At 48.9% G+C, this 11397-nt stretch overlaps 1 protein-coding gene across 3 annotated transcripts in view; it reads right to left on the reverse strand.

The window, feature by feature from the left end:
• Ap2a1 (adaptor related protein complex 2 subunit alpha 1) overlaps nucleotides 1–11397 on the reverse strand; it is a 31256-nt gene extending 19859 nt beyond the window's left edge. For 2 of the 3 annotated variants that reach the window (XM_076933479.1, XM_076933478.1), the window contains exon 1: nucleotides 11196–11342. In XM_076933479.1, coding sequence (XP_076789594.1) covers nucleotides 11196–11262 — 67 coding nt within the window. In that variant the 5' untranslated portion in view covers nucleotides 11263–11342. Of the gene's footprint in view, nucleotides 1–11195 lie in introns of all 3 variants that reach the window. The other variant, XM_034500302.2, reaches the window with a different exon arrangement.

Below are 11397 nucleotides of genomic sequence, written 5' to 3' on the forward strand. Positions count from 1 at the left end.
AGTTAGATGCTAGCACAGGATACATGAGACTAAGTAAGTAAACAAATAATTCGCAGGAAGGGCCTTGAGCAGGACAGGAATCTACCCCGTGACCCCAGGAAAGATGGAGAGCTCTGGGCCTAGTGTGACCCCATGGCCACAGCACAAGCTCTGTGTGACCTGTGCTGCCTCAAATACCACCTGACCACTGTCATTTCCTAATTGGTCTCCTGAGTTCTGTGGGCCAGCACTTCTCACACATGCCCTGGGAACTCCTGACCTGGTAACGGTGGATAGGGATTCAGCTACACCTGAAAGACTACCTGGGGTCCACTGGTGCTCTGGAGAAGCAGCCAGAAGAGGGGACAATGGTGGAAGGCCTAGAGAGATGAATAAGGTTCAGCCAGGAGGCTTGAGTCAGACCACCAACCAGGGTACAACTGAGCCAGGCAGAGTTGCCTTGAGGGTGCTAAGAGGGTGGGCAGTGCCCCTCTCAGTGGCAGGGAATGCTGGTGACCAAGGTGGTCCCAAGTGAAAAGCAGAGTGTAGGCACTTCTGTTCCTCACCCTGTGGAACTCCTGACATCACTCAAGAGCCGACGTCTGACAGCCCAGTGCAATGGTACACAACTGGGGTCGGGCACTAGGGAAAAAGCAAGCGATCAAAATGCCTAACTCAGGTTACACAGACAATCAAACTACCCAGCTCCAGAAGGCAGGAAACAGACTCTGTGGCAGAGCCCTTGCCTGGCAGGCATCAACACAGAGCCCCTGGATACACACACCTTGTAAATCTCCCTAAAATGTTCCTAGAGGGCACGGGCAGGGCTCGTTGATGAAATGCTTGCTGCCCAAGCAGGAGGACTTGAGCTCAGATCCACAGAATATGATGCACACCCTAGCCCAGGTGAGCCCCACCAAGAGATGAATGAGAGGTGAAGCCCGGCTGTCTTTAGCTCACAAACCAGGGAGCTTGACTGTAGCAGTGAGCAAGAGACTCTGTCACACACAAGGGGAGAGTGAGGACTCACACTGAAGGATGTCCTCTGACCTCAACACAATCGAACACACATGTGTGTGCCTACACACACACAAATTACTTAGAGTGGATTTAGATATATGCATAAATATACTCTATGTACCAGTTTTCTTTTGCGACAGTATCTCACTCTGTTACCAATTCGATTCCTATCCCCACAAATGAACACATGCTTTTAAACGTTGACCTACTTCTCCATGTAGGCACTCACTGATGTGTAAATTAATATGTGTTTTTGTGTTCTGTAAGGAACTAAACCCAGGGCTTCCCCAGCCCCTCAAATGGATTCTAGGCAGGGGCTCTACCATGGAGCCACGCCCCCAGCTCCTCACTGAGTGGTGCTAAGCAAGCTCTCCACACTGAGTTACAGCCTCTGTCCTAGATGGCAGTTTTGCAGGGAAGGGAGAATGTTTTTGGTCTGTAGCTGGTTGAATTCAAAGATGTGGACCTCACCAATACAGAGGGTCATCTCTCTGTGAGAGTGGGTGTCTTTCTTTAAGCTTTAGTCCACAGCTGTCAGATAGTGGCTTTGGCGTACCTGATATACTCTGCTCTTAAAAGGAACTCACAGGGGCTGGAGAGATGGCTCAGTGGCGAAGAACATTTGCTGTTCTTCCTGAGGGTCCAGGTTCAGTTCCCAGAATCCACATGGTAGCTCACAACCAACTGTAACTCCAGTTCCAGGGGATGAAATACCCTCTTCTGTCCTTTGCAGACACCAGACATGCACACTGTGTTCATATATATGTAAGAACCAAATGTAAAAATTTCAGGTCTCTGCTTGAACTTAAAATTAAAAGATCCTTAAATTTGAATCAAATATTAGCTGCCCCCAGGCACATCCCGGGAAGAGCACTTTCCAAGACTCAAACAAACATTCCAGGAAGAAAGACCCAAGATAGGAGTTTATGAGCCCTTAACACAGTCAACCTGGGTAAATAGAAGCTACTTAAGCTGACCCTGTTTGTTATAAAAGATAAGGTGCAAATTTGAGTTACTTAAAAACCGAGCCTGGGAATGGCTGTTGAAGTCAGCTCTTATGGTTATTGATTAAAAGGTAAAACTGCCCTTATGAGCCCTGTAAATATAGTATAAAAACTGTTCCCAACTTTAACTCAGGGTTCTTCTTGCTGGCATGCAAGGGAACCCCAGTGCACTGGTTTTTATCAGTTTATCAATTTATCAATAAACCTCATGTTATTGCAGCAGATCCCATTTGTGAGTTCTCTGGGGGAGCACATCCCCTGGTTTTGAATCTTAGAGTCTAACATATACATGCAGGAAAACCTTTCATGCACATGGAGCCTGGTCTACACAGTGAGCTCCAGAGCAGCCAGTGCTACACAGACCAACCCTGCCTCAAACAAACATAGCAAACAAAGATAGATATACCTTTTATTTAAACTAACAGAAAGAAAAGAGGGGCTAGGGAAGCCAGCAGATAAAAGCACTGACTGTTCTTCAATTCCCAGCACTAACATGACAGCTCCTACCATCTATCACCTTGGTCCTGATGCCCTCCTCTGAAGTCCAGAGGTACTAGGCAAAGTGTTGCAGACACACATGCAGGCAAAACACTCAAACCCATACATTAAAAAGAATATTTATTTTTTATGTACATTAGTGTTCTGCCTGCATGCCTGTGCTGGGAATGGAATTCTGGTCCTCTGGAAGAGCAGCCAGTGCTCTTAAGTGCTGAGCCATCTCTCCGGCCCCATAAAAAAAAATTTTTTTTTTTAAATTTAAAAAGTAAAGTATGGAGTCTCCAAACCAGCCAAGCTTGGCAGTGGAGCGGATTGTCCCTGCTGCTAGGAGACCAAGCAAGGGCAAGCACAAGCTCAGATCCCAGCGGGCAGTGGTGGCACATGCATTTGATCCCAGCACACAGGCAGGTGATCTCTGAGTTCAAGGCCAGCCTGGTCTACATAGTGAGTTCTATGACAGCCATAGTTATACAGAGAAACCCTGTCTCGAAAACAAACAAACAAACTAACTAACTAACTAACTTACTAAATTAAAAAAAAAAAAAAAAAAAACAAGTTCAAGATCAACTTGGGTCAGAGTGAGTTCAAGGCTAGCCTGGGATAGTTAGTGGTGCTCTATCTCAAAATCAAAAGAAAAAAGAGCTGCCACTAACAGGAGCTCAGTGTGATGGCTCCAGCCTATACTCTTAGCACTTTGGAGGCCGAGGCAGAGGGATAGATATAAGCTCTAAGCTAAACTGGACGACAGAGTGAGACTCTATTTCTAAAAAGTTAAACCAAAATGCTGGGAGTACAGCTCACTTGGCAGCAAGCTTGCCCCGCACAAAGCTCCAAGCTCAACCACAGCACTGCAGAAACAGGTGCCGCATCCCTGTAATCCCTGCAGACAGTGAGTGGAGACATCAAGAGTTCACTGCCATCGTGGCTACATCTAGGCTACATGAGACTGCCTGGGGGCTGGGGGTGGGGGCTTGATTGTGCTTGGGAGCAGGGCTCAGTAGAGACCCCTTGTCTAAGGCCCTGGTTTCCATTCCCAGTACAAGGGGAAAAATAAAAGCAAAAGGCAGTCCTACAAAGAGCAGTCAGCATTCAGCACTGGGGCTCCATAGGGAACTGCCCAAGGCCACGAGACAGACAGCACCGGTCAGCTTGCCTACGCAGCTTCAGGAAAGACAGGCAGTAATCTCCCCATCACAGGATGCAAGTGTGCTGGTGAGCCTTAAAGCAATTCTCTTATTCATAAAGGGATGGGTTCCTCCCTCCCTGCCCTCCCCCTTCAGATGGTCTATGGGAGGGAGTCAGCACTCAAGCTATGTAGTCTTGTTTGTCCTGGAACAACTCATTATGTAAAGGAAGCTAGCCTTGAACCCATAAAAGATCTGCCTGGCTCTCTCTCCCAAGTGCCACATCTGGCATGGAGGGGTTTCTTGAGTGGGCGTGGGGATAAGCCACTCCTGGTCCTGCAGAGCTTTGGCTTGGTGGAGGGGTAGACAAGGAGAACAGTGGGTGTTTTGACTGAAGCAAACCTTGGGGAGACTGGAACTGCAAGAGGGGAGGAAGGCCTGCTGGTTAGGAGCAGAGACAAGGCAATGGAAGCAGCAAAGAGACTTGCAGGGGTCAGGCAGGTAGCTGGGAAGATGGAGGGCAGAAGGGATCCGTGCTCAGCCATCCAAGGACTGGAGTATGAAGAGGTCGAGAGTGAGGGCCATTTCCCCAGGAGCGGCTGCCTGAGGCTATCTTCCTTCATGACAGAGACCTGCTCTAGCATGAAGTTTCCAGCTCAGAAGTACTCGGGGGTGATGACTTCTGTGAACGGTTACAGAAGCATCGGCATCAGGGTGCGTCTGTAATTACCCTCAAAGGAATTTGGGCCAGCCTGGCCCTGCCCTGGAGGACCCTGTACGCATTCATGGAGAAAGTACAGAGGCCCGAATCCTGACACCTATGGACCCTGACCAAAGCCCCATCAGCCATTGCTTCCAGACCCTGGATTGCCACGAGATGGATTGTCCTGATCCTTCCATGGCCAAAATATATGACCATGTGCCATGTGGTGTGAAGCACTGGAACCAGGACAGTTTTTTTTTTTTTTTTTTTTGTGTGTGTGTGTGTGTGTGTGTGTGTTGTACAGTCAGTTTTCTCTTCTCTCCTTCACATTTACGAGGAATCTAGAATTGAACTCTGGTCTCCAGGCTTGCCCAGCAAGTGCCTTTACAGCTATGAATCTCACCAGCCCGACTTTGTTTTGCTGGAGACAGGGACTCCCAAAGCCCAGGCTTGCATTGAACTAGCTTTGAGCCAAGGATAACCTCATACTTTTGATCCCCTTGCCTCTACTTCTCGAGTGCTAGGATAACAGGCTGGCCCCATGACACCTGGTTTTCAATATTCCTTCATGAAACCCAGCACCAGTTGGGGGGCAAGGACTGCCCCCCGCAAGGACTGTTCACCCACTCACTTATACCTTCATCAGACACCTGCTAAGGCCCCCAAGGGCCAGGACCTGAAGAGGGCTGAGCTGAAGATGGCCCCAGGACTGAGGTAAAAGTCACTGCCAGAGTAGATCTAATTTGGGGCAGGATGTACTTCTTCCTGCACTGTAGCTTTAGGCAGAGGGAGTCAGCACTCCAACCCCAAGGTCTTCTTCAGGGATCTGCTCCAGAGGAACAAGACTTTAGATAGGAGACAGCCCTAGCCTGCAGCTCCCCTGATAAGGCTTCCCTGCTCAGGGATCGGGCACTATGCCTTCTCAGAGCCCAGGCTCGCTAGCTGTTATCCACAGGATCTAAGCTTCGTACTCACAGACTGCTTGCTGTGCACCACGGAGCTCCCAGACAGAGGGCTTCCTCCTCCCAGACTTGACTCTATCCTTTCCTTGCCCGTAATTCTACCTGCACCCCTGCCATGCTCCCAGAACAAACAGCAGCCTGACCTCTACCCACAACTCCCTGATCTCAGGACCTCTGCACCACCCACGGCTTGACTCATCATCCATCCCTCTACATCCCACTGCAGTATGTTCTGAAGCAGAGCACACACAGAACCCCACAAACCTCTCCCCTACTGGGCTTACAATGTTGCACAGGTATCTTAGTTTGAAATAAATAAATACTAAGATACGAATCACAAACCTGTCATCTCAGTACTTGGGAGGTAGAGGCAGACAGGTCAGATGTTGAAGGTCATCTTTATCTACATAATGAGTTCAAGGCCAGTTTTGGTTAGTAAATGAATCCCTGTCTCCAAAAACAAAAGCTAAGAAAAACTTCAGTTAAAAAGCAGTAAGAGATTAAATTTACAAGAAGCAATGTCTACAGTGAATTTCTCCTCACAATGAGCAACTGCAGGCAGGCAGTGAGTTAAGAGTATTTCAGATGATACATGCAGTTTTTAGTATCTGATAATCTGACCCAGGATGCTTACAGACTATCCAGAAATGAGTGAAAGAATAAGATAAACTGAAATAATAATGTCTGAGTATTTCAACTAGAATTTTGAAGCTGATAACGAATACTAGCCGGGCAGTGGTGGCACAGAGCCTTAATCCCAGTACTCAGAAGGCAGAGGCAGGTGGATCTCTGTGAGTTCAAGGTCAGCCTGGTCTACAGAGTGAGTTCCAGGACAGCCAGGGCTGCACAGAGAAACCTTGTCTCGAAAAACAAAAAAACAAGCAGAGAGCTGCATACTGTGGAACTTTCTTAAATTCTTTGTTCACAGAACTGTGCAATCAGCATTAGCATCTAATCCCAGAATATTCTCTTTCACAAAAGGTCTGACCCTTGAGCAATGAGCAATGGCTTGCCACTCCCTCCCAGCCCTGACCTCAAAGCCCCACTCTTCTCTGGCTTCCTCTGTGGTCCAGCCTCTTCTAACATTGCATCCACATAGAATCCTAGATTTGGCTGTTGTCACTTGAGACAGGTCTATCCATGTCTACCTTTCTGAATGTGTTGTGTATGTATAAGCACAAGTGTGGTAGTCAGAAGACAGTGTGTGGCAGTCAGTTCTCTCCTTCTACCATGTGGGTCCCCTGGATCAAATCCAGGCCCTCAGGCTTGGCAGCAAGCGCCTTTATCCACTGAGCCACCTTACCAGCCCTGTTACATTTTGTTTGTTGGTTTGTTTTGAAGCAAATTCTCACTGTGTTTCTTAGGCTGACTTCAAACTTAAAATTGTCCTGCCTAGCAGATCTCCATGAGTTTGGGGCTGGCCTAGTCTACAAAGTGAGTTTCAGGATAGCCAGGGCTACACAGAGAAACCCTATCTCAGGAAAAGAGAGAAGGTGGGTGAGGGTGGGAAAGAAAATCGTCTTGCTTCAGTGATGACAAGTGTGAGCCATCATGTCTGGATCTCTGGAGATGGAGCCCAGGACTCAACAGTGTGAAAAAGTACTCTACCTCTCAACTATACACTAGCCTTTTTTTTTTTTTTTTTTCCTTTCTTTCTTTTGAGACAGGGTCTCACTATGTAACCATGTAGCCTTGGCTGTCCTGGAACTCATTATGTAGACCTGACTGGCCTCAAACTCACAGACATCTGCCTGCCTCTGCCATCCAAGTGCTGGGACTAAAGGCGTGTGCTAACACTCCTGGTATATGTGTATAGGTGTTTTACCGGCACATATGTGTGCAGTACCTACAGAGGCCAGAAGGTGTCCCCTGGAACTGGAGTTACAGACGGTTGTAAGCTGCCATTAAATCCAGGAATCAAAGCCAGGTTCTCTGAAAGAGCATCCATTGGACTTACCTGCTAAGCCATCCCTCTAGACCTACAGGGTTTCTATATGTAGTCACCTTAGTCTTGGAACTGGCTCAGTAGACAAGGCTGGCTTTAAACTCAGAGATCAGCCTGTCTCTGCCTCAGTGCTGTGATTAAAGGTGTGTGCCACCACTACTTGGCTCAGCCCTACTTCTCATTTTAAGTTGTTTTGAACTCTATAACACAAGGCGGCTTGTAAAAATTGTGATTAACACATTTATTACATATGTGTATGCATGTGTGTGGTGCACACAACATGGTATGCTCATAGCAGACAGAGGACAACTGTAGGTGTTGGCTCTCTCCTTCCACCATGTGATTCCAGGAATTGAACCCATGTCAGGTTGAGCAGCAAATATCTCTACCTTCTGAGATATCCAGTCAGGCCCAGGCTGACTGTGAACTTGAAGTCCTCCTGTCTCAGCCACTGGAATAGCTGGCATGACAGGCCTGAGCTCTAGTTGTGGTTCTGTTTGCATTTCTTGTCTGATTTGCATCAAGCTACAAAAACATCTGTCCTCACTGATATCTTTCTGTGAGGACAGCCGTGATCTGCTCGAAGTACCATCTCTCCATGGGGTCTCAGCTGCACAGGAGCATTAACACCTTTGTCTTATTTGTCACTATTCTCGATGCTGTCACAGGGCCTGAAACACACCAGCCACTCAACACCTGGCTGCCAAGGCAAGGACAGGGCAACGCTAGGTGCTGCAGCAGAGGCCAGCCACTAAACCACCCCAAGGTCTGCACTTGTATCTTTACTGTCCCTGGCTGTCCTCTAGGGTCCTACAGTGTGATACCTACCTATTTTCTCTTCCTTCCCCAAACCTCAACATAAATTCTCTTTGCCAGTCCTTCAAAACTGACCTAAGACCTGACCAGTCCTTTTATTTTGTTTGGATTATTTACATGTATGGCTGAATATGTGAATGCACATGCCCCTGGAGACCATAAGAGGGTGTGAAATCCCACAGAGCTAGAGTTATAGGCATTTGGGTTTTTTGTTTTTTGTTTTTTTTTTTTTTGGTTGTTTTGTTTTGTTTTGTTTTGTTTTGTTTTTCAAGACAGGGTTTCTCTGTGTAGCCCTGGCTGTCCTGGAACTCACCCTGTAAACCAGGCTGGCCTCGAACTCAGAAATCCGCCTGCCTCTGCCTCCCAAGTGCTGGGATTAAAGGCGTGCGCCACCACTGCCCGGCGAATTATAGGCATTTGTAAGACAACTGATGTGCCAAGAACCAAACATTGGTTCTCTACAAGTATTTTTAACTGGTGAGCCACCTCTCCAGCCCCCTTGGGGTTGGTTTCTGTTTTGTTTTGTATTGTTTTTTGAACCAAGTCTTGCTATGGAGCCCAGCCTGTCCTTATACTCAACCATCCTGGCACTGTGGCCTTCCAAATGCTATGCTGACAGTGTGCAACTCCAGCCCCTTGCTTCTGCTCACATCTGAGCAGTCTTGTTGTCACACTTACCCTAGACATCTGTGCTACCTTTGCTTTAGTACCTGCTGCCATTCTAACTTCTCAAGTCTATGCTCACAGTAGACAGAGCAATCATTCAACAGTAGACTTTCTCCTTGACTGGCCTAAGCCAACCTAAACTCACCAGCCTCCTGTCAGCCCCACCATGCCTGGTTCAAGAGGAATCCAGTGAGCCACCTCCTGCCTCTGCTCAAAAGCATCCTACAGCTCTTAGTTTAGCCTCAGAAAAAGCTACAGTGCCCAGAGCCCTTCAGCCTTCATAGCTCCTCAGTCCTCACTCAGGTCCAATGCTTACATGTACTTGGCCTAAGCAAGCTGCATCTGCAGTACCTCTGAACACGTTACCTCCCTGCATGGACCCTGCTCCTCTCAAAGCCAGGACTTATGACCTTTCCAGTCCTGACACTCCCCACAGCACCAGCCCTGTCTGCTCTACCTCTCTTAAGGAATAGCTATCCAAACATGAAGTTTGGTTTTGTCTTTGTGGTGCTAGGGACGGAACCCAGGACCTTGTTCACCCTAGGCAGATGCTCTAACATCAAGCTATGTCTTCAGCCCTCCACTGAGAGATGTTGGGCAGGTGCTCTACTGCTGAACACCAGCCCCAGCTCCAGGGCTAGGAATTCTAGAGCTGTAACCTCAGTACTTCAAATAGGGACTGATATACAGGAGGAATCAAACAGTATTCAACATATAAATGAGCCATCAAATCCCTGTGGGTGACATACTATTAGGAATGGAGTTAGCCAAAGGGGCTAAGCATGGTGCAGAGGGTCATCCCACCAGTAGTTAACAGAGATAAAGTATACTCATTTTTAACAGGTACCCATGCCAAAGTCTACAAGCCCTTCCTAGATCCATCTCTCCTCACTGGGTCTGAAGCATCTCTCGTGTCGAGGAGCACACAGCTTCCCACTGTCCTTTTGCTGACACCTACTGAGCTCAAGATCCTCCCCTGAGCAGCGTGGAGTCATTCTTTAGATCTTAGCCAATGCCAACAGCAGCTACTAAGACCTGGCCTAGGGCCTCACCCCACAACAGCCCAGCCACCCCTCATTAAGAAGTCATCAGCAGCGTCTCCTGACAGGAATAAACAGAGAGGTGAGGTCCCTTGTTCAAGGTCATACAGTGATAGAGTTCTCTAACACAAAGCCAGCTCTGGCTGACCACATCCATGCATGGAACCTCTGAAGGGTCCTGACAGCTCCAGATACAGCATCTGCTCCCTGGAGTTGTGAGCTGACCAGCAGCCAGGTCATCCCATCGTTACAGCCCTTCCTTGAAGGGATCATGACCCTCAATATTGCCGTGATAAGCAAAGGAGAGCTCGGATCGAGGTCTGCCCTGTTCCCTTCTTCAGGGTACAAACTTTCCCTACCACCGACTTGCTAGATCTCTTCCCACAGAGCATTAAGATGGCTTGCTTCCTCCTAGGAGTCTGCTTCCATCATAACCACTCACTTCATAATACCTTCCCAGGTCCTGCTGATATCTAGGGTTCCCCCAAGACTTTATATCTATAGTCCCTCTTTTCTTGTACATAGCCTCTTCAATGCCTCCCATGTTTGGGGGGAGGGAGTGGTTTAGGGAGGCATTGGCTTTTCCAGACAGGGTCTCTCTGTGTAACCCTGGCTGTTAATGGAACTCGGTTTGTAGACCAGGCTGGCCTTGAACTCACAGAGATCATCCTACCTGTGTCTGAGGTGCTGGGATTAAAGGCCTGCATAAGCACACTTGTTACCTTCCATGTCTTTTAAGCAATCTTCCATATAGAGTCTTTTCATACATCACTCTCCGGTCCTCTGTCCCTGTCCTCTTCATCTCTGGTCCTTCTGCTGTCCCCCAACCTTATCATCTCTCATTTCTCTGCTATGCCCTCACCTTATCATCTCTGGGCCCTATGGTGGTGTTCCCACCTTATCATCTCTGCTTCCTCTGCAGTTTCCCCACTTCCATCACTGATCCCTCTGCTGTCCCCCACCTTATCTTCTCTATCCTTCTGCTGTCACCCCATTTCTATTTCTGATCCCTCTGGTATCTCCCCACTTCATCGTCTCTTGTTACCCTGATGTCCCCCTACTTCCATCTCTATTCGCTCGGCTGTCCCCCCACCACCACCTTTATCATCTTGAGTCTTTGCTGTCCTCCCACTTTATTATCTCTGATCTTTCTGCTGTCCCCCAATTTTATCATCTCTGGTTCCTGGGCTGTTCCCCAACTTCTGACCCCTGGCCCTAGGTGGCTGCCCGCCTCCCACCTCTTCTGCGTCCCTGATTTCCTCCATCTAGGCTCGGGATGGAACTGAATGACCTACCTAACCCGTTGCCCTATTCTATCCACCTCCTCCCGCCACGTCCGCCCGCGCCATCCTAGCCCTTCCCGGGAGGACACCCCCGCGCCTCCCTGCTCCCTCCGCCCGGTCCCCGCGTGACCCCCGGGCCCCGGTCATGAGCTCACAGTTCCGGATGTCGGAGATGAACACGGCAAGCCCACGCATGCCATCGCCTTTGGACACGGCCGGCATGATGGCGAAGGGCTCGGATCCAGATCTGGCCGAACGGGAGAGGGGCTGGCTGGCAGCACCGGGCGGAAAGGACCCCAGACGGCGCCGAGGAGCCGGCCGGGGGAGGGCGGGCTAGCGGCGGGCTGGCTGCAGGCC

Source organism: Arvicanthis niloticus, chromosome 1 (assembly GCF_011762505.2).
Source record: "Arvicanthis niloticus isolate mArvNil1 chromosome 1, mArvNil1.pat.X, whole genome shotgun sequence".
Taxonomy (NCBI): domain Eukaryota; kingdom Metazoa; phylum Chordata; class Mammalia; order Rodentia; family Muridae; genus Arvicanthis; species Arvicanthis niloticus.